This window comes from Australozyma saopauloensis, chromosome 3 (genome assembly GCF_035610405.1).
Source record: "Australozyma saopauloensis chromosome 3, complete sequence".
Classification (NCBI taxonomy): domain Eukaryota; kingdom Fungi; phylum Ascomycota; class Pichiomycetes; order Serinales; family Metschnikowiaceae; genus Australozyma; species Australozyma saopauloensis.
The window spans coordinates 761,103-783,160 of NC_086133.1; the positions used below are offsets into that span (position 1 = coordinate 761,103).

At 45.1% G+C, this 22,058-nt stretch overlaps 9 protein-coding genes and 2 non-coding genes across 11 annotated transcripts; 7 read left to right on the forward strand and 4 right to left on the reverse strand.

Annotated features, from left to right (window-relative positions):
* Nucleotides 1-458: 458 nt before the first annotated feature.
* On the forward strand, nt 459-965 carry PUMCH_002512 (uncharacterized protein; the record flags this gene model as incomplete). Its single annotated transcript, XM_063021521.1, has 1 exon — nt 459-965. One exon carries the CDS (start codon nt 459-461, stop codon nt 963-965), a length of 507 nt encoding a protein of 168 aa, XP_062877591.1.
* A 43-nt stretch (nt 966-1,008) lies between these two features.
* On the reverse strand, nt 1,009-4,980 carry PUMCH_002513 (uncharacterized protein; the record flags this gene model as incomplete). Its single annotated transcript, XM_063021522.1, has 1 exon — nt 1,009-4,980. One exon carries the CDS (start codon nt 4,978-4,980, stop codon nt 1,009-1,011), a length of 3,972 nt encoding a protein of 1,323 aa, XP_062877592.1.
* Nucleotides 4,981-8,864: 3,884 nt separating this feature from the next.
* PUMCH_002514 (uncharacterized protein) lies at nt 8,865-11,090 on the forward strand (the record flags this gene model as incomplete). Its single annotated transcript, XM_063021523.1, has 1 exon — nt 8,865-11,090. The coding sequence occupies one exon, from the start codon at nt 8,865-8,867 to the stop codon at nt 11,088-11,090; it is 2,226 nt and encodes a 741-aa protein (XP_062877593.1).
* A 104-nt stretch (nt 11,091-11,194) lies between these two features.
* PUMCH_002515 lies at nt 11,195-11,268 on the reverse strand. Its single transcript has one exon. It is a non-coding gene; the product is annotated as a tRNA-Val (tRNA).
* Nucleotides 11,269-11,765: 497 nt separating this feature from the next.
* PUMCH_002516 lies at nt 11,766-11,839 on the forward strand. Its single transcript has one exon. It is a non-coding gene; the product is annotated as a tRNA-Val (tRNA).
* A 68-nt stretch (nt 11,840-11,907) lies between these two features.
* On the forward strand, nt 11,908-12,618 carry PUMCH_002517 (uncharacterized protein; the record flags this gene model as incomplete). Its single annotated transcript, XM_063021524.1, has 1 exon — nt 11,908-12,618. The coding sequence occupies one exon, from the start codon at nt 11,908-11,910 to the stop codon at nt 12,616-12,618; it is 711 nt and encodes a 236-aa protein (XP_062877594.1).
* Nucleotides 12,619-13,132: 514 nt separating this feature from the next.
* Nucleotides 13,133-14,350, forward strand: PUMCH_002518 (uncharacterized protein; the record flags this gene model as incomplete). Its single annotated transcript, XM_063021525.1, has 1 exon — nt 13,133-14,350. The coding sequence occupies one exon, from the start codon at nt 13,133-13,135 to the stop codon at nt 14,348-14,350; it is 1,218 nt and encodes a 405-aa protein (XP_062877595.1).
* A 191-nt stretch (nt 14,351-14,541) lies between these two features.
* PUMCH_002519 (uncharacterized protein) lies at nt 14,542-15,645 on the forward strand (the record flags this gene model as incomplete). Its single annotated transcript, XM_063021526.1, has 1 exon — nt 14,542-15,645. The coding sequence occupies one exon, from the start codon at nt 14,542-14,544 to the stop codon at nt 15,643-15,645; it is 1,104 nt and encodes a 367-aa protein (XP_062877596.1).
* A 165-nt stretch (nt 15,646-15,810) lies between these two features.
* PUMCH_002520 (uncharacterized protein) lies at nt 15,811-16,335 on the forward strand (the record flags this gene model as incomplete). The annotated part of the gene is made up of 1 exon (XM_063021527.1): nt 15,811-16,335. One exon carries the CDS (start codon nt 15,811-15,813, stop codon nt 16,333-16,335), a length of 525 nt encoding a protein of 174 aa, XP_062877597.1.
* A 148-nt stretch (nt 16,336-16,483) lies between these two features.
* On the reverse strand, nt 16,484-18,550 carry PUMCH_002521 (uncharacterized protein; the record flags this gene model as incomplete). Its single annotated transcript, XM_063021528.1, has 1 exon — nt 16,484-18,550. One exon carries the CDS (start codon nt 18,548-18,550, stop codon nt 16,484-16,486), a length of 2,067 nt encoding a protein of 688 aa, XP_062877598.1.
* Nucleotides 18,551-20,718: 2,168 nt separating this feature from the next.
* PUMCH_002522 (uncharacterized protein) lies at nt 20,719-22,038 on the reverse strand (the record flags this gene model as incomplete). Its single annotated transcript, XM_063021529.1, has 1 exon — nt 20,719-22,038. One exon carries the CDS (start codon nt 22,036-22,038, stop codon nt 20,719-20,721), a length of 1,320 nt encoding a protein of 439 aa, XP_062877599.1.
* Nucleotides 22,039-22,058: the final 20 nt, after the last annotated feature.

Genomic DNA, 22,058 nt, shown 5'->3' on the forward strand with positions numbered 1-22,058 from the left:
CACTTTTGGAGTTTTTTATACTGGACGATTTTTATTGGAAACTGATTCGTTTTGAGATTGAGATTTGATTTTGGTATATATTCTAGATTAAGTATTCGATTTGGTATTAACCGATTTGTGGTTCTGGTACTGGGTGTGATCTGACCAGATGTGGTACCAGAATACCGCGTTTTTCGATCAAAAAAGAACACTTTTAATATTTGGTATATTTTCTGGACCCAATTGATCACGTTCGAAGGGTTTTCTTCTCGGTGGAATGGCTGAAACTTGAAATCTGTTATCTAGTGCTAGTTGGAGCACTAATTTGCAGCCATTGCAAATGATCACTTTCCAACTGATCGCATATTCAATTCCTATTTTTCTTTCACAACAATTCTTCTCTTAATACATTTCAATAAGTTCATCCTTTTTTATCCAAAGTTTACTCCATAAACCCATTTCGTATCTCTATCTACTTCATGTCTGAACAAGAAACAGAGTCAATACTCTTTCCAGACATATCCTTGTTCGAGGAGTCAGAAGATGAAGGCGAACTAGACCAACAGCCGCAGATATCGGCGTGGGCAAAATCTAAAATCGGCACGTTCCAGTCCCGCTTAGAAGCTTTGAAGGCAAGCAACGATCACAAGCAAAGAAGAAGCCGTGGCCGCAAGATCCTGACGCGTCTTCTCGTCAGTTTGGTCAATGAAGCGTTCGGCTTCAATGGCTGGTCGTCCAGTATTCTAGACTGCTGTAGTGTTGCCGATGACTTCAATACCGAACAAGAAACATATTCCATCGAGCAGAGAGCCACAGTGAGAATTACTTTTCAAGATGGCACGTTTGTCGATGCAGAGGGGAAAGGGTACTCTTTAGATTGTAAGCAGAGGGCTGTCGGGTACAGCACCAGTAAGAAGATGGCCGTGACCGATGGTCTACGAAACGCAATAATGCTGTTTCCTGATTTATTATCCAACCAGAGTTGATACCACTCGCCTGTATTAAAATGCTAAAACTATAATATGACATTTAGAAGTCCAATATCTCCGTCTTTTTGAGCTCCTTAATGGTAGGGATAGGAATCTCATCAATGAAATACACGTTGCCGTCGTCATCGATTCTTTCCCTGTCTCGCTCGCTCATGTTGTGGATCTCGGTGATGTGCTCCTTCAAGAAAGCTGTGAGTGTTCCCCAGTTTTGCTGGATTTGGTAAGCTTGATGGATCTTCTGTCTTCTGATCAACCCCTCGATCAACGAAAGAGCGTCTGTTTCAGTCTGGTCCAAACGCTCGATCAAACGGCCAATGGATTTGATAAGATATTCCTCCTCATACACCGTTCCCTTTCTTCCTTTAGCACGCTTCCGCTCCTCTCTTTTCCGGTTTTTGGATGTTCTACGTGATGCGCCGGTTTTCGCCGTGCCAGCAGTCTTTCCAGTATACTTCGTGAAAAAGGAAGGTGTCGTTGACGTCTCTGAAGCAGCTACCGAGACATTATCTGGTGTGTCTAAATCATCATGCAGAGTTCCGTAAAATGCATAAGGGTCGGTTTCTTTCTTCAGACGCAACTCACGCAAACGGTTCAATTGTGAGTTGGATTGACTGGTACAGTCAGCAATCAACTCCGCGATCGTGCCGAAACCTTCTCCTAGTTGCACATCAACGACCTCGTCTAGAAGCTCTTGACGATTTTGCTCAGTGGCCAAGTAGATTGCACTGTCAAATTTGTAGCCTTTACAGTAGAGTAAAACAGACTCTTCAACATTCCCTAGAATGCGCATGGTAATCTCGGCAGCCAGAGAGTACTGGTGGTCATCAGTGAGAGCAGTTGCCAATTTTGTGGCGGTCTCCATTAGGATATCGTTGTCCTTTATGTTGTAGACGATCGAGAGGGCTTCCTTCCAACGTTTGCAAAGCACAAAACTCTCCAAAGCACTCTCGTGTTTGCAGAGAAGCTCGTATAGAAGGCCTGCCTCGACATAGTTCTTCGCATCGAAAAGATAGTCAGCGTACAAGTCATACACTTTCCTAGTCTTCTCTTCATCATACTTACAGATGAGCAATGCATTCTTGTAAAGGCTGTGCTCGACAATGTAAGCGTAGAAACGATCATTTGCATCCGCACCCATGTCAGCTAGCCATTGCAAAGCCTTCGTATAGTTTTTCAAGTAATCGTCAACCAAAAATTGCTTTTGTAAGGGCTCTTGTACATGCAAGTTCTGCAAGAATGGAAGATACTCTTTTGGATCCTTCTGAGACTTTTGTGCGATGTTGAGAGCCATTTTAATGTCGTATAATTCTAGAGCATGGTTGTAAAGCTTGTTCACATCCAGCAAAAAGCAGAGGTGGGTAATCATGGAATCTTGAAGGTCTGTCTCTCCGAGAGAACTGATAAGCGACAAAGCGCCTTTTAAATTAGCAGGTGCTTGACAAGCAAACGCAGTCACTCTCGTTTGCAAAAACTTGTCCTCGAATTGGGGCTTGGCTAAGATATCCAAAACAATTTGACATACTTTGTTGATCTTCGAAGATGATGTTTCTGTCTCTTTGTTAATGATCATCTTTCTGCTGCTCGAAACCTGGTTTTCTTCTAAAGTGATCTCGTTCATTTTGGTTTCAAGCGAGTCAGCATTGAGAAGAGTATCCCGATATTTCGTCTCAGTCACGTCTTCTTGATGTAAACAGGACACGAACAAGTCCAAGTAATCAACACGGTTGATTTGTTGCACAAACTTCTCCGCATTGTGTTCAAATGCTGTCTGGTCATAATCATACAAGATGTCCAAGTCGATTCTGTGTGTGCGGCAGGCAATAAACGCCTTGAGATACTCTTGATTTTCAAGGAACTTCCTCACTCCTGTAAGAACCATGATACGAGGGCAAATTGTTTCTAAATTGCCTCTTGGTGCTTGCAAAATGACCGAGTGCTTAGAAGGAATACACAGAACAAGCACGGATCCTCGTTCAATTTGTCTGACACGTTCATCCAAGCTTGTGTTTGCAGTCTGAACAAACTGGAAGCTTGAAGCATTGCAAGCAGCACTTAAATGGATGAATAATAGCTGCGCGTGGGAGTTGGTGAATGCAAGGAGGTTTTCTGTGACCTTGAACGAAGTGACACCAGTGGTGAGCTGCTCTTCTCCACAGTATAGTTTGCCGCTGCTCGAAAGACCAAAAGCCTTCAATTCAGTACTCTCTGATTGCAATGACGAAACCTCAATGTCCACGCAAAGTGTTGGCAATTTAGATACAAGTGTAGTAGATCCAGAAGAGGAAATCTCGACTACAGATCCATCGATGTATTGCACAATGGCTGACTCAAAATCAGAGCGACTCTTGAGTAACACTGCTCTTCTTTCGAGCTCACAAATTGCTGAGGGCATTGAGAGATCTGTGATGTCGAATAAAACAACAGTAGAAGCTTGTGTGGTATCAATAAGAATCGCAACGCAATTGTTTCCAATAAAACAAACTTGTTTGACCAAGTCGGAATCTGAAGCAAACTGGAATTTCTCGATTGTTGATGTTTTTGGCTCCAAGTTCTCTTGCAAATTTTCAAGGGAAGTTGTCAAGATCTGGACATTGTAGTTACTGAGCAAACCAACGAATGAAGTGTTTGATTGAGAAACCGAAACATCCAACATCGGAGACTCTAGGGTGTATTCTGCGTAAGCCATTGGAGGCGGAACGTTAGCGACAGCGAGTGGTGTAATTTTAAGATCAGTCCCGTCTACAACTGCAGTCATTCCAATATCAGATCCGACAACTGTTGGACCGGAAGCGATGCTAGCTGCAAAGTTGTACATCAACATGCCGCCGAGGGAAGTACCTACCATGAGTTGCAACGGCTTCTCTGGATGGAACTTGATGAAGGAAATGGTGTTGTTTGGTATGTCGAGATCCACGTGGAGCTCCTGTTTTAAATACCAGTGGTAGTTCTTGGTAGTCCACAAGAGAACTCTGCTACGTAACTGTACGGCAAGAATTTCACTGTTAGAAGACCAAGCAATGCGTTCCACTGTCTCGTCGTATGGATTGAGACGAGTGTTAAACTCGCCATGTCTCAAACCATTTCTTTCGAAGAACGAAAGCTGAAGTACATCATCGCCGTCTTCATCGGTGGTGCGTTGGGTGGTGGCGAGCAAAGCGCCAGATGGGCGCCATGAGAGGTTCTGCTCCAAGCCGTCTACAGCCTCAGAAACGGAGTCCAAAACTCCTTCACGGGAAAAGACTCTGATCACTCTTCGGAGATCACCGGTGTCTAGAGTCTCCTCAACAGTAGACACTGCGAAATACTCAGAGTCACCACGCCAGCTGATTTTCACGCTGTAATCATCTTTATCCAGGAGAGAACCCTTTTGCACCTGAGCCACAGTAGGATCTCTGAGTGGTGAATCTTCAGACAAGTCGAGGCCGGCGTGCTTGATGGCCTGGCGCTCACGTTCCATGAAACCTTTTCCCTTGAACTGCGTTTCTTCTTTACCCCAGCCAACAGAAACGTGTTTGTTGTCGGTGTGGCCCAAATCATTGCGGTCCAATTGCTTCTCGGCGATCGGTTCGAAAGACTTGGATAAGACGAGGAGATTGTTCTCGTTTGTGATCAAGGAGAGGGTTTCTTCATCGGAGGCCCATTCGGCAGCCTTGATGCCGCAGTCAATCAGACCAACGATCTCAGTAGTGGTAGTTTCGTAGTTGGGAGAGCCTAGGTCGTATCTGGCTATCACAATATCACCATTGGCAAACACAAAGGACAATTCTCCAGCGTCCGGAGAGTTAGCAAATGCCAACAAGGCGATGCTCAGAGATGGGAACGCTGCCAAAATGATGGACAGGCCATCCTTCATGAGTTGTTGGACCTCGATGAGCTGCGCTTCTTCGCTGCCGAGCGCCACGATAACGGTATCGAAGACCGGATCGAAGACGGCATCGATGAGCGGCAAGTCGGGATATGTGAGTGATTGTGGAGCAATTCGGCCACGATTGAGGAGTCGAAGGTTTCTCATGGCCGATGATGAGATGAGCTGATGAGATGAGCTGCTAGTGAATCCATCTCATCTCCTGCATTGACCAAATGGATGGTGGGGTACTGGGATGCGGTCAGAATCTGCGAGGAGATTTTGCAGTTGAAGGATAACTTGATGGTGTATAATTTGGAGATCTAATTTTGGGGTTTCTTGTTTGTTGTAGCGGGCGGTGTGTATTCTTTGGTATGTGTCTCGTACTACAATTAGAGTGAGAATAGCCAATGTGCAATGATCCAATGGAGTATTGAGTATTGATGAATAATTGAGTAATGAGAGGATTTCGAATCTTGTTTGAAAATTTCATGTCAAAACAAGGATGTGTGTTATATGTCTCGACGGTAGTCCAATGTTGACCAAAGATCGATAGTGAATGAGTATCACTATTTTAAGAAGAAAGAATATGGCACTAGCTCTTTTTGAATTGAGAAGAATAATTAAGAATTTCGTTCAGAGATGTGTAGATCGTTTTCCACAATTTAATATTGTTTATAGTATGATCGACAGTTTTGTTGGTAATCTGACTTTGCACGTCAAAAGTGAGTTTGATCAGTCACCTCCGGGGAACATGAACAGCAAGAAATTCCCAAAAATGAAACATTTATAGAAGCATCAATTGCCGATACCTTTAACTAAATAAAATGTTTGTTTGTAAGTGCCTATTCACAAAACTTGCCTCAGCCAATACTAATTCAAAGGCTACAAATCCACACCACAAGGGCTACCTACACACCACCTCAAGTGCAAATTAAGAATATTAATCCAGAATACTTTTGCAAATTGTTCCTTCCGAATCTCTTCGCTCCCGATGGCCAAACTCCCAAACTAATCCAAATCCCTCTCAGGAAATAGACTATCAGCACTGACCAACCAATCCACAAAAAGCACAGAACCACACTGGCCACCAAAGAATGACATTATACAAAAATAAAATAAAAAGCAACCTGTAAAATTCATTTCTTCAAACTATAAAAATTCTAACCTATAAAAATCACCTAGTGTCCTCCATGATCTTATTCCCTCAGTATCTCAATATGCTCCCAAATTGATCCGGTACACTAGACCCACCTTCCCGCCATTAATACTACCGATACCAACCACTTTCCTCCTTATCAATTTCGCCCCCACCATGTCTGAGAAGTACGAGGGTGTTTTCCGTATGTAGACCGCCATCCACATTCATGCCCAATATATAAAGAAACTCAATTCTCCCCCGGGAACCACTTTTTTCGTCCGCACATACTAACCACCCAGGCTCCGTGGAAATGTCCTTGGTGCAGCTCTACGTTCCGGCAGAGGCATCTCGCGATGTCATCCACCAGATCGGAGAGCTCAACTTGGTCGAGTTCCGTGACTTGAACTCGAAAGTCAGCGAGTTCCAGCGTGCTTTCGTGCTGGACTTGCGCAAGCTCGACAACATCGAACGTCAGTACACATACTTGAAGAGCGAGCTTGACAAGCAGGGCATCCAGGCCACAGAGTACCCATACACCGACCTCACTGCTTGTAGCCAGGCCGAAATCGACGAGCATGTCGAGAACGCTGCGCTCTTGGAGTCTAGAGTCCAGGAGTTGTCCGACTCCGCAGACACCTTGCTCGCCAAACAAAAGGACTTGAAGCAATACAAATACACCGTGCAGGCCGTTGACAACTTCTTCGCTGCCAACAGTGCTCAAGACCACAGCGGTGCCGACTCTGAGGCTGGCCAATTGGAAAACGGTGGAGCTCCAGAATATCAGACCCGCTTCATCAGCGGTGTCATTGATCGTAGAAAAGTAGGCACTTTGCAGCAGATTTTGTGGCGTATCTTGAGAGGTAACTTGTACTATCACACCGAGGAGTTGCCTGAGCCTGTGTTTGACCCTAAGTCAAACACCCACGTCGATAAGAACTCATTCATTATTTTCTCGCACGGTAACATGATTTACGACCGTATCAGAAAAATCGCCGAGTCTCTTGACGCCGACTTGTACTCTGTCGATGCATCTTCTGAGTTGAGAAAGGAGCAACTTGAATCTCTTGATGTGCGTCTTGCTGACTTGAGCACGGTTCTCTCTCAAACCGAGAACGCTTTGAATAGTGAGTTGGTCGCAATCTCCAGAGACTTGAGTCGCTGGTGGAATGTCATTGCAAAGGAGAAGGCAGTCTACCAAACCATGAACCTTTGTGACTACGACAACTCCAGAAAGACTCTCATTGCTGAGGGCTGGGTGCCCACTGATGAAATCGAAAACTTGAGCGATTCCGTCAAGTCGTTGAACACCTCTGTTCCTACTATTGTAAACGTTTTGGAGACCACAAAAACACCACCAACCTTCCACAGAACGAACAAGTTCACTGCTGGTTTCCAATCCATCTGTGACACTTACGGTATTGCTTCTTACAGAGAGGTTAATCCTGGTCTTCCAACCATCATCACTTTCCCTTTCATGTTCGCCATCATGTTCGGTGATTTGGGTCATGGTCTTATCCTTTTCATGGCCGCTGCGGTCATGGTCTACTACGAAAAGCCTATCACGGCCATGAAGCGTGACGAAATCTTTGACATGGCATTCCTGGGAAGATACATTTTGTTGTTGATGGGTATTTTCTCTATGTACACAGGTTTGATGTACAACGATGTCTTTTCCAAGTCGATGGACTTCTTCCCTTCCGGTTGGGTATGGCCCGAGGAGTTCAAAATCGGCGAGACTATCCACGCTAAACAGGTCGGTGTCTACGCTTTCGGTTTGGACTCTGCATGGCATGGCTCCGAGAATGCTTTGTTGTTCTCTAACTCCTACAAGATGAAATTGTCTGTCTTGATGGGATACATGCATATGACTTACTCCTATTTCTTCTCTCTTGCAAACGCTCTTTACTTCAAGAACATGATCGATGTGTTTGGTAACTTCATTCCTGGTTTGTTGTTCATGCAAGGTATTTTCGGTTACTTGTCCCTCTGTATTGTGTACAAGTGGACAGTCAACTGGTTTGAAGTGCAAAAGCAGCCACCCGGATTGTTGAACATGTTGATTAACATGTTTTTGTCTCCAGGAAATGTTTTGGAACCCTTGTATGAGGGCCAAGCATCCGTTCAGATGGTTCTTTTGGCGGTCGCCTTGATCTGTGTTCCATGGTTGATCGTAGTCAAGCCACTCTTCGTCAAGCTTCAAATGAACAAGGAAGCCAAGGAACATCAATACCAGGCATTGCTTGAAGATGAGGACACTGAGTCAGAAGTTGCTCAACATGAGAACCATGGCGAAGAGCACGAGGATGGGGAGCACGAGGAGCATAACTTCATGGATGTTGTTATTCATCAAATTATCCACACAATTGAATTTTGCTTGAACTGTGTTTCTCACACAGCTTCCTACTTGCGTTTGTGGGCTTTGTCTTTAGCCCATGCCCAATTGTCTACAGTGTTGTGGACAATGACGATCAACAATGCATTTGGACTCACCGGTGTCGTCGGTGTCATCATGACGGTCTTCCTCTTCGCCATGTGGTTGGTTTTGACTGTCGTCATTCTCGTGGTCATGGAGGGTACCTCTGCCATGTTGCACTCTTTGAGATTGCACTGGGTTGAATCTATGTCCAAGTTCTTCGAGGGTGAAGGTACTGCTTACCAACCATTCGGATTCACTGACTTGTTGTCGGGTGTTTTCTAATCAGCTAAATAACACTAGAATAAACAATTTTAGAATATCATTGTAAGTTCCTGAATTTCCTTTCTCACTCCGCAGATTCGATTGGATTTGACCGAGATTGAGTTGGCGCTCACACAGACAAAAAATTTCAAAAAACAAAAAATAGCAAAGTCTAAATTTATCAGACTCAATTAATTACTCACATTTTCAGTACCTTAGTTCGAAAGTTCATCGATGCTCATCTCATCTCAATACTCATCTCAATACTCATCTCAATACTCATCTCAGTCCTCATCCCACTCATCTCTCTACAGTGCAGGTGCATCTCGTTTGAAATCGACTAAATCGACAATGTCTCTCCCATTGACGGCAGTAATCGCCGAGTTGAAGCTGACGCCGAGCAGCATAATTCCTATTCTTCAAGCCCTTCATGCTGAAAATGCAGCAATCTCGCTCATCTCCAAAGTTGACTTGAAGCACTTGACTAGTCGAAGCGTAGGCCTTCTCAAAAAACATGAACCGTATTCAATGTGGTGCGGAGCCAACATCATCAATGTCCTCATTGAGAACTCTGTCGTTTTGTCCTCTGAGGGTTCTCTCTTTTTCTCCAGTCTCTTGAAGGCTGGGTCAGCTCCAGAAGCCAGAGACCCAAAAATCTTCCGCTCGATAGTCGAGTGTTTGAACAAACTTTGTAAGAATATTCGTGGAAAACCAACTCTTACCCGTGAAGTCCTTACACCCAACTTGGGACCACTTTTGGCTGCGTACTTGGACAGAATGCTTGAAAGTCCCGAATTGATGGTGTCTTCACTTGCAACATTGATCCGCGAGCACCCTACAACCTCACGTCCATATGGAAATAAGATCAAAGCCAAGCTCCTCGAGGTAATCTCCAATGAATCGTTCATGAGCTTCCCAAAGAGCTTGCGTGCATCTGTATGCTCGCTTTTGGCCTCCTTGACGATCATCGAGAAGGATGGACCGGAGAAATTCTGGGCCCAAGATGTCAACCGTATTCTCAGTAATTTGGCTAGAACTTTGAACATCTACTCTAGTTTCCTTTCTCTCTCTGAGGATGACGATCTTTCGCGCGTGCTTAAGACTCTTGAAGCTCTTGACGACACAGAAATCTTTTCTGGTCTTCAAATCGACATCAACAAGCCAATGAGTATTCTTTCAATTTCTACTCGTATCGCTCTTCTATTCGAATTGTTGAAGGGGTACCTTCTTCTGCCCACATCGTTCGCTGTAGTGGTCCCAATGGGATCAGTGATTGGCATTCTTGACCTGGCATTCTCCATAAACACCCGTTTTGTACAGTTCAAGAGGGAATTGAGGGACGTTTCCGCCAAAGAATTCGTCAATATCTCTCTTGAACGGGTGCACCAATCAGCACTCCATGTTTTGGGCTCTTTGCCTGGCCAATACTCGGTGTCGCTCATTCCTCACATGTCCAATATCTTAGCCAGCTTGGAGCTGCTTATCTTCCTCCAAAAGAACCGCATTGATGGTGAGAAGGTTTTGGCCAACGAGGATCTCTCGTGTTCGATTGTATCTACGACATCCAAATACCTCAAGCTATGCTCCTATTTGAAGGACTTTTCCCAGATCAGTCGTATTGTCGACCTTGCTTTGTTTCTCGTGGAACCCCGAGCTGCGCCAAGCGAGCCATCATCCAGCGCTAAGAATGCTGCTTCTTCTACACATTCTAAGTCTGCTAGAAAAAACGCTAAAAAAGGAGGCGCTGTGGCACTTGCAGACCTTCTTGCACATGAGCATCTTTTCCAACGAAACGTTCCATCTCTGACTCGTCAAGTTGTACTTCAGTTCCTTCAAAACGTAATCGAAAAGACCCCCGTGGCCCCAACACAATACAACAAACTCAGCAAGTTTATCGTTTCTGATGCGGTGCTGCACAAATCAAAGTCCAAGTATGGAATTGTTCCTACCGAAGTTAACGATGTGCTTGTTGCTTCGCTGTTGCATCCTGGAGCAAATTCTGCTTCTATTTACCCAATCGCAAACTCTGTGACCAACTCAACTAAGTTGTCACTCGTGCAAAACCCTCGCTTCCCGCCGCTTCCTATCGTCCAAAGAAATGCTGGACCAGTCAATGAGGACCTGGACTCTCAAGATGATTACCTTGAGCCAGCCTCAAAAAAGCAGAAAATAGTCAGCGTGGTTACTCAATTTGATGCGCCAAAGGTGAGTCAAGAGACTCAGACTACGTTCGAGGCGCCAGAGCATCTCATCTTCAAAGAAGTCACAGTGAATACATCCGATACCAAAGATGAAGTAGTTGTTGAAGAGATGGTTGTTGATGCTCAGGTTGAGGTTGAACAGCCTCAAGTAGAAATTGCTCAACCACAAGTCGAGATTGATGACGATGAGTCCGAGGGTGGATCTGAGATCGAGATTCCAGAGCTAGACATGGATAGTGACTCAGGAGATGAAAAGTAAGTATCTGCAAACCAAAATTTACACTAGAATCAAGAAAATGACCTATAGCAATAAAAAATGAAGTTCTATTACACTTTAATTAGTGTATGAAATACAAAAAAAATTGATTCCATCGAGGATCGAACTCGAGACCTCTCGCGTGTGAAGCGAATGTCGTAACCAACTAGACCATGGAACCAATCGTTGGGTTTTTGAGGGGTGTGATAACTAGAATCAGCAAAGTCATTTTGTTTTTATTTGAATAAATAGAGTTTTCTTGAAAGAGCTTGTCCATTCTTTTAGGTAGAATTTTGGGCAAGGTATGGAAACCAGAAATCTTAGATTCTTTTTGCATAATTAGAGGCATCAAGTCCGAGAAATTTCACCAAAGCAATCTTAAAATTTTTAATACCTAAACCAAAATCTGATTGAGAGCTAAGCCCATTCCATACCGTTTTAAATTCCTGAATCTATATCTCGATCCGGAGAAAGTGACTACAAACATGAAGTATAAGTGAAAACAAAGAGACTTCATTTCAACTTACTTGGGTCGCGGCATCAATTGCCTTCTTTCTTATATTTTTTTTATAAGCGACGTCAAGTACTTTATTAACGAGGCATATAACAATAATGAAGCAATCAGTCAGACAAAAAAATGCCATCATATTAAACAACAAAATTCTAAAGTCAACAATTGGTTTCGTGGTCTAGTTGGTCATGGCATCTGCTTAACACGCAGAACGTCCCCAGTTCGATCCTGGGCGAAATCATTGTTTTTTTGCTCTTTTTTCGTCTCTCTATTTCATGCACATTTGGATCGCCTGTGCATAAAACATCTATGACTTCATCCCAAGATTTGGTATACTTCAATTATCACGAGTATGTAGTTCCTGGTCAATCCTTTCGGAAAAATAATTTCACTGGACCAGACAAGGATGACGACCTACCTCTAAATCTTGTCGTAAATCATTTCCCGAACCCTTATGTTTCGCAGGATGATCCAGTATATCACAGAACAAGAATAGTCAGAATCCCCAGAGCATACGATGTGATGGATGGATCCGAGGCAATTCCTCAATTCTCAACGTACACGCCAGGAAATGAACCAGCGGCTCTTTCCGGTCCCGAAACCTCGGGATATGGGATCCACGAGGGCTATGTCTACGGAACCACTTCTAAAACACAACTAGTGCCGCAATGGGTGAGCGACGCAGAGTTCCGCGAAATTGTGACCCATGTTAATGCCTTGATTGCTGAGGAAAATCGATCTTTGACGTGGACTTCTGCGTTGGTGAGCTTTGCTGATGTACTTACAGTTACTCTATTGTCGACCATTGGGAGTCAATTACTTAAAAAGGGTAGTAGAATGGGCCAGAGGCTTGATGCGTATACCAATAATGTGAATTTAGGATTTGAAGCTCGCCATCCAGACCTCAAGATGATCCTGTTGAGTCGGACTGGATTTCTCCTGCTAGATTTTCAAATACCGTTGACAAGGGAAATAAAAAAGCAGCCTTTGGACAAAACGCCTCTCATGTCGTCTCGCTAGTCTGTATGCTTTCCTTCTTGTAGTCTGCTGCCGTTTCGTCGGTCATTGGAGAAGATGCAGAAACAATGGCGATTTTTGGGAAGAAGAATCAACTGAACAATACAGAAACGTTTTGATCAATTCTCGAGAAAATGGAGGCATTTTGACTGTTGCACAAGCACTTCTGGGATGCTACGACGCAGTAGAGTCCACCTCGGGGATACATCGCCTCGATATGACCATTCTCAACTCCTCAAAACCTACAAAAGAGAGAATTCTCAATTGATTCAGCAAGCATCATCCCAATAAATTACGCCATGAATGCCATACAATCAAGTGGTAGCCAGATCTCACTGACCACTCAAACGAATGAACAAAGTAATTAATAACAAATAGAGTTCAAATACAATAACCAAACGCAAAATTTGTTCCACATAATAAGCCACTACAACACTCGGGTCTCGTACAACGACCTGTAATCTTCAATGCTTGATTTGCAGCCAATACTGTATCTCATCGCACATCTCATTGGGGTATGAGATATCTCCCCAGAAACATGAACGGAATCCTAGCGGTAGAAAAGCCCAGCGGCGTCACGTCGTCGAAATTAATTCTTCAACTCCAATCGATTTTCAACAGCTCCGACGTTTTCGCCGCGGACTTGGTCGAGGCCAAAGAGAGAGTCCACAATGATCTCAGCTCTGGAACCAGATGGCTGGCCAGCAAAATCGCCAACAGAGTGAAAAACACAAAAATCAAGGTCGGCCACGGCGGAACGCTAGACCCTCTTGCACGTGGAGTCCTTATTATTGGCGTGGGTGCTGGCACCAAGAAGTTGCAGTACTATCTTGGAGAGTGTACCAAAACGTACGAGGCCAAAGCGCTTCTAGGACAGTCCACGACGACCGGCGACTCGGAGGGCGAGGTGGTCACGCAAACAGAAACAGAGCATGTCTCACTTGAGGATTTGAAAAAGGCTGCGTTCAAATTCGTGGGCAAATCGAAGCAGACCCCTCCAATTTACTCTGCGTTGAAGGTCGACGGTAAGCCGTTGTACGAGTATGCCAGAAGCGGGATCCCTGTTCCCAAACCAATAGCTGCAAGAGACGTGCAGGTGCATCTGTTCGAGATCCATGACGATTTTGGCCCTTCGACGGAGTATTCTCCACTAGAGCCTCTGGAGTTGGGTAAGGAATTGTTCAAGAACCCGACCCTCAATGACCACGAGCTCTTTTTCTCCGAGGAGTTCATGGCCAATGCCGACTATTCCGCCGAGGAGAAATCCACGAAAATCGAATCCAAGTTGCTCGATCCCTCGACGCCTGCCGCCAAAGCCTTGCCTTGTGTTCATCTCACTGCCACCGTTGGATCTGGAACATACATCCGCAGTTTGATCAGTGACTTGGGCAGAGCCGTGGGCTCCTCGGCGCACATGGTGGAATTGATCAGAACAAAGCAATCGGACTGGGAATTGGGAAAAAATGTCTTCGCTGTTTCGGACTTCACCGACCGTGATGAGAGGGTATGGGGGCCAGTGTTAAAGAGTGTCTTTGAGAAGGGCCCCGAGGTGGACTTGGCCGAGAACTTCAGGACAATTGAAGAGATTGTTTTGCCAATGATAGAGGCAGAGAACTCCCAGAGCGCCGAACAGACTGACAAATCTGACAAATCGGAGCAGACAGATAAACCTACTGACACCGGCTCCAGCACAGAGGAGCTTCCCAATCTGAAGAGACAAAAAGTGGAGCCATGAACTCGTATGAACATAACATAATTAGCATCAATATAAAATTCTAAAGGATACATACATTTGTAAAGCCCACTCTCAATTTCCCGTTTCCTTGCTCCTCTATATCTACACTATGCGCAGCGGTACTCCATAGATGAGGCAGCGGCTGATCTCCAATATCACTTTTTTCCCAACAACACAAACAAATTCACAGCATGCTATCTCTCCGTCGCCGCTTGGCTACGTCAATAACCCCCAGTGCAGCATTTTTTGCAAGAACCACCGTGGCTCCCAACACACCCATATCTATCCCACTGAATCTCCAGCCAAAGTCTGTTCTTATACTAGCGACGCCGCAAAATCTCTCCGCAACAATCGAGTCTGCAATCAACTTGAACCAGAATGAGAATTTGCAGGTCGTGGTGGCCGGTGTTGAGCGCGTGGTCCCCAACGGCGTCGACAATGGAGTATCGGAGCTCTGGATGAATGAACTCATGAAAATCGGAGACTCTGTGCTCTTGTCGGAGAAGGATAAGCCTGCTCCGCTTAGGGAGAGCGATGGTGTCCATCCAGTTGGGGCCAAGGTCAACTGGAAAAATGTCAAGGCGTCGCTTGAGTTGAACTTGAAGGAGATGAGCCTTAGCTTGCCGCTCGCAAACACGGCGTTTTACACCAGTTTGCTCAGCACGCTATTTTATTTCCAGCCCAAGGAATTGGTCACGGCGGGTTCGAGTGTCGGCCAGACCTTGTGCGGGCTCACTGTCACCTTGCCCAACTTGGAGCCTCTGTTGAATAAAGCCACCATCTACGATAATTGGACCGCATTGAGCACGTCAGAAGAGCCGCTCGTCGTGACAAAATGCACCGGGAATCTTTTGAAGGGCGTCAACAAATTGCCGGCGTCGCTGTTCTTGGAGAAAAACACCAAACTCATGAGTTTGGCCAGTAAAGAGACCAAGGTCTACGTGAAGATCTACGACAAGCTGGGCGTTTGCAAAAGATACGAGGTCATCGCCGGCGGAGGCGGCTGGGGCGCCAAAGCAGACTTGTTGGCGCTTTCACCTGAGGCAAAGTTGAGCATCGGAGACCGGGTTGAGTTCTTCATGGTGGCTCCTCAAGACCAGGGCAAAATGAACACTGCAGTTGTTTCCAACCAATTTCTTTTTGAGTGCGCCGCAGAAGCGAAAGCTTACGGAGAGAAGAGCCTCAGCACCCAGACTGTCGAAAATTTATTTGGTTGTGGTAGTGAGAGCGGATTTGTGGCTGCAAATGTACAACACACTAGTCCTGGTGAGTCCTTGTCTATGAGCTACAATTAGAAGTTTACGACCACCTGTTTTGGGATAAGCTTTCAATGTCGCTAAATACGATCCATCCATGTATATATTCCTAAATTGCGATCAATTGATAGTTTTCAATCCTCGAAATCTGTTCTTATTGATACACCTTTATCGTTTAAACTAAGTGTACAATATGCAGTATCGATGTCTTATCTTCCCCATATTTCAGATTCAGAACGGAGTTACACAATGTCTCCTCTTCAATACATAAGAGGTGACTTGTTTTCCGCTGTATCTTCATCCAAAACGACCATCTTGGCACATGCCTGCAATCCATTTGGTCTGTGGGGAGGCGGAATAGCCAATCAGTTTCGGCTGAGATATCCTGAGGCCTATAAGTCATATAAAAGCCACTGTAAGGAGAATCACGATTTATTGGGATCATGTGCTCTCATTGAAAGTGGTTCCGGTGGACCGGTTGTTGCGTGCTTGTTCACAAGTGACTTCAATAATACACCAGCCGAGATATTATCCTATACTAAAACAGCTTTGGACGATTTGAAGCGGCAGCTTGGAAGTATGAAAAACGTGGAGAAAACTGACTCGGGTCACCCGATCGTGAACATGCCTCAGATCAATAGTGGGATTTTCAATGTGCCTTGGGAGGGGACAGAAGCATTGCTCGAGGAGTGTCAGGATTTGTCTTTCAAAGTTTACGTTCTTGATTAAAATAATGAGATATGAATAAATTTTTACTATAATAACATGATTGTTTGGTAGTCAGATGAACCAAATCTATGTTTACGACTTCTTACTATGTCTCCGTTCATATCAATGAATTAATTAAACCCATTACGTACATGAGATTCTCTAACAATTAGACACTGGAAACAATTTCGCTAGCATTACGCAACACCTCGACCATCTTCAAACACTCCTGTCTCTTTTGCACGGTGTTTTCGTTCTCCTTGACCAAGTCTGACAAATCAGGCGCACTGTACAACTTTTGCAACAACTCCTTTTGGATTTCATCCTTAGACCGCGTGATCAACTTCAACATGATGGCCTTTGGAACAAGGTCAGACACAGTTCTTTGAACGATGCTGTAGTACGAAGAGATCAAAAGCTTGATAACTTCCGTCTCCATCTGCTCTCTTTCACTCATGGTTCCAGAAGCACGCAACACTGGTGGTGGAGCTTCCATCAGCTGCAATCTTTTCTTGTTCTTCGAGGAAAAGAAGCCACCAAAGAATCCGTTGGCCTCCTCCTTGTTGGCGGGAGGTGCGGGAGCAGGTTGTTGGGATGGTGGTAATGGCTTACCAGTCTTAGGGTCAACAGCAACCTGTGGCTTTGGGTGGAACTTCTCTTCGACCATGGCCATTGCTTGGGAACCCTTCAACAATTCAGGGTGGGCTGTGTTGACGTAAGTTTCCTCGGCATTAATGATGTCTGTGACAAGCTCGTTCGTTGGAACGAGCTCGGTTCTCAAGAACAGGAGGAAGCACTGAGACAAACGCTCCTTCAATGCTGGGTAGCGAGCATATTGTGGATGAGAAACGATCTGAGATAAAATACGGGCCAACTCATCGAAGATCAAGTTGACACAACGCAACGATGGTTCTTCTAAACGGTGGATTTGCTGCTTCACGAGAACCTCGAATGCTTGAGTTCCCACAAATAAAGATGGGGCAGAACCGGAGGTGTTGTGCATAATGGTACGGATGTCAGCATCCTTGATTTGGTCAAATGGGTCAATAGCACTGACACCGTTCTTGAAGATTTCGTGGAACACGAAAGAGATACGAGCACCACCGCTCAATTCATGCGAGGACAACTCTTTGGCCTCACCATTGAGGATCTCATTGTAGTCTTTCGAGAAGTTGGTGATCATATTCAATGCGAGCGAAGTAGGGCTTTCTTCCAACTGAGGGCCCAAGATGTTCAACTCCTGTTGGTATTTCTTTAGCGAAACCTCGATTCTCATCTTGATGTCTGGCAAGGTGCTTTTGATGTGGTGCAACAAGATGGTGTTCAATTTCTTGGCCAAGTATGGAGTACCACAGAACTGAGGCTTTGCCTTGTATGCGGGGTGGTTCTCGAAAAAGTTTGCCTCGTCGCGCAAAGCATCTCTGATGGTTTTCTTGGACTCGATGTCACGTTGACCACGGTTGATGACCGGAATGTAGCCGAATCTCAAGGGGATCACTCTACCTGCGAGAATGTCAACCACATCAGTACCTTCATCCATCAAATCGACCTTGGTCAAAACACCAATGGTTCTAGCACCCTCTGGGTCGACCTCGCGGGCCAACTTCAAGCCGTCCGAGTTGGCCAAGTCCGAGTTGGAAGGGTTGACAGATAAGATAATGGCATTGGGCTTGGAGATGTACTTCAAGATCATGTCACGGATCTGCTTCTCGATATCCTTGGGCTGGTCGCCCACGGGCACCTTCGTCAAACCGGGCAAGTCCACCAAGGTCAACGTCAAGACGTGTGGAGAGTAGATTCTAAGGTTGATAGGGACTGGAGAAATACCCAAGTTCTCGCCGGTCTTGGCATTGGTATCGCGCACAATCTCATCGCGGATCTCCTCGAAGTTGTAGAAACGCTTTCCGGGCAAATGCAAGAACTCTCCCCACTCCTCCAAGTTGTTCTCGGAGGCCTCGCCCTTATCGTTGACCTTGTTGACTTGCAGGTCGTCGTTCTTGTTGATGCCGGGTCTTCTGTTCACGAGCTGTAAGACCAAGGGTCTACGTGTCACGATACCGGTACCACGGGGCAAGAAGTCTCTTCCAACAATGTTCTCCAACACAGAGGACTTACCACTGGATTGGGAGCCCACAACGGTGATTTGGGGCAAATCGACCGGAGAGGAGGAGCCGCCGCCCAATGGCGCCAACGCGTCTTGTAATTTGTTGATGGTGGCAATCAAATGTTCATCCATCTTTGTAGTTGGTGTTGTTGATTGTGGAGTAGGGAGCTATCAATAGTACTTAATCAGGGGAGGTGGCGGTAGTGCGCGGACCAGCACTGGGGGATAGTGTTGCAGCCATACGGGGGAGCAAGGCTGGAATTTTTTTAGATTTTGGATTTTGGTTGTTGCTGATGAAAAAAATAATACTTCGATGAATTGAGTTTTTGATGATTGAGTATTGGTCTCGAATTCATTGCAGGGTATATGGTGGGTGCTGAGATGGTGGCTTAGATTGAACACTGACAGATACTGTCTAGAGGCCTAATATATGAAGTATTAGTATTAAAAGAACAGTGTGAAAATATCAATGTACTAATTTTCAAAAAATTGAACCAGTTTTTAATACTGGCAACTGGCAACTGATAACTGGGATTTGGCAATTGACAACTAGCAACCTTGACAGCACCCAAGAGTACTGCCGAGCAAATGCAGCCCCTCGAGAGCCAGGAAGAGAGTGGCTGGAAAAGAAGAAATACATTTTCGGGAAGAAATTTAGCTTGAGCAATGTAATACTCAATCTACCGAAGATGGAAGAGAGTACATAGCTATTACCGAGTCGGCCAAGCGCCAGCTCAACGTATCTCCAATTTTTAGTCAACCACACCAACGACATGAGGTACTCCATGCACGTCAAGATAAGTGACAATTGCAAAGCAAATCTGCTCTCGTCCGGCTGCACAGCTAAATTTGTCACTGTCATTATTGAAAATGAGACCGCATTGTTTAGCATTGCTCCAGACAATATCAGTAGCAGCAGCGCGTCATCATCAATGTCCGAACCCTGAAGAGACTTACCAAATACTCATTGCAGATATTCCTTTGATATTTGAGGAATGTTAAGAGCCCAACGGCTTTTCCTCGAGGTTGACTCAAGTTAGTCGGGTGAGACCTGGCCCTTTTTGAGGATGGCGAAGCTTCCTCGGGTCGTAAAGGCATGAACTGGAAGTAAATTTAGGTTGGTTCCAGCTTTTTGGAGCAGACCATGAAAAATCAGAGTGCAGTTTTGAGAAAGTAGTAGTGGTTATAATACTTCTAAATACGAGAAGGTGCAGGATGACACCTCAATGTGCAGCAGAGAGGATGAAATGAGGAAATGGATTGAATCTAGTTATTGAACTGAAGAATATTCAATAGTGAAGCCGATAGGTTGGCTAGGTAACATAGCATCCGGAATCCTGTAAATTCGGCCAAGTTGAAAGCACAAACCCTTCTCTGACAGACATCGTGATGTTTGTGTTACGGAGTAGTGCAATAATTGGAATTTTTCGAGCAAGCGAATGAGACTCACATTTAAACTCGGATCTTACAAGATCCATCATATCTCACGATAGTATGTTGGATAGGGATACATCATTCCACTGTCCTAAAACTCTTAATCTTAGTTTCGTATGACGGACAATCTCACCGATAGCACCCGAACGATGTTGTGATTTCGAAAAATTAATATAATTTTCGAGTACTGAGCAAGATAAAATCCTAACGGTATATATTCAACAGAAAGAAAGGCTCGCAGTATCCTAGTTCAACCGAGCGTCTTGTAGCTCATTTTCTAAAAGGCAAGGTGATCGAGGCTGCAAAAGAGAGGTAAAATATCACCTTAAAGACGAGAATTAACTCAATAAGTCTAGTTGTGAGCATCAATAATATTAAAAACATGCTGTGCGTGGATCTCGTAGTATCATTTGGTTTATTTATGCCAATACTTGTCCCATGTTCTTCTGAATAGATATGAGAGCCGTCCTTGAAACGTTATCTTTAACATCTACATCTTGAATCACATACTCCTGAACTCGTAGAATTCAGTGAATACATTGATAATTCGGGTCAAAAACTCTAATTAATTGTCCCGCTGATCTCTTTTGCGTCAATTGCTTCCTCAAAACAAGGGGCGGCTGTTCGAGCTCAGGTAATTGACGTAAATATCATTATAAAAACGTTAGGGCAAATACCAACAGGATGTTTCGGATCTCCATTGAGATTCTGCAAAGCATGCTGGGTGAGAACATACAATATCCTGTAGGTTACTACAATTATGACCACTATACCAAATACATATAATACAAATACCGATGAATCTATAAATCTGCGAGGGTTGGTGCAATTCCTTTCTTTAAATAGGTTATTGTTTCTGACTGCCACTATGCTTTGTACTTCTCGATGTAACTGTGACTAGCAGTGTAGCTGAACCCTTTGAACATATGCGGAGAAGCAGAGACGTTGTTGCTTACCATCTGTCCAGGCCCAACATCATAGTTGCTGATCTTCATCGTTGTGAATTCCTCTGAGAAATTCTCTGCAAGTGATGGATCCGTAATGACAGGGATGATTGGGGGCTGGGCCAGTTGGTCCTCAATTGTTTTCCAGTCGATCTTTCTAAAAAATCTGTGGCTTGCAAAGGTGTTCCAAGAGGCATCCACAGCAATCCGCTTCAGAGGGTTTTTCTGCAAAAGTTTGCCGAGAAGATCCTTAGCATCTTGCGAGAAATACATTGGATAGTGGGGCTTCGATTTAATGATCTTGTCCTGGATGACCTTGTGCGACTTTCCCGTGAAGGGAGGTTTGCCCATCATCATGTCATATATGACACATCCAAGCAGCCACCAGTCAACTGGATAGTCATAGGTTTCGCCTTTTAGGATCTCGGGAGCCATGTACTCAGGGGTACCGATGATGGAGCGGCATTCTAGCTCCGTCTCGCCAACCTCAATGGCCTTCGAAAGGCCAAAATCGGTGAGAACCAAGTGTCCGGAAGTGTCAAGAAGGCAGTTTTCCGGTTTGAGGTCCCGGTAGACTATACCCAACTGGTGGAGATGTTTCAAGCCTAGGGCCATTTCAGCCGCGTAGAAAGCAACATGTTCTTCCAAGAACACGTTTCCGAGCGTGTTGTTTGCCGCGGTCAAATGGTGGAACAATTCTCCACCAGGGATGTACTGCAAAAGAAGGTAGAACTTGTCGTGGTCCTGGAACGCATAGAAGAGCTTGACAATATTGGAGTGGTGCGAGATCTGACTCAAGATCTGACGCTCGGCAATGGTGCGCTGCACATGAGCCGACTTCCAGTCACTGGTGGTATCTTCATCGGTCACCTGAACGTCAATCTGAGGCTTCCGGATCTGCTTCTGCGCATACAAGTTTCCATTCAATTGGTCGCGCACCAAGTGGACCTTTCCGTAGGCGCCCTGGCCCAACACGCGAATGGGCTCGAAGTCGCAAAGCAGCCGTTTGAGTGTGTTTGGAGCGTCGTGGCCGAAGTCAGCAGGAATGGTGATTCCAACGCTCCGGGGCGCGGACGACCGCACCGAGAGTCTCCTATAAACAGACGAGGGACGGCGAGTGATTGGAATTCCTAGCGGCTGCGATTCTTCTTGCGGCTGGTATGCCACTGGGTCTTCGCTTTCGAAATCGATGGCAGAGACTTCTGCCAGGAGGGCTTCTTCGTCAAAGGTGAATAATGGCATGGTGGAAGCGAGAAAAAATG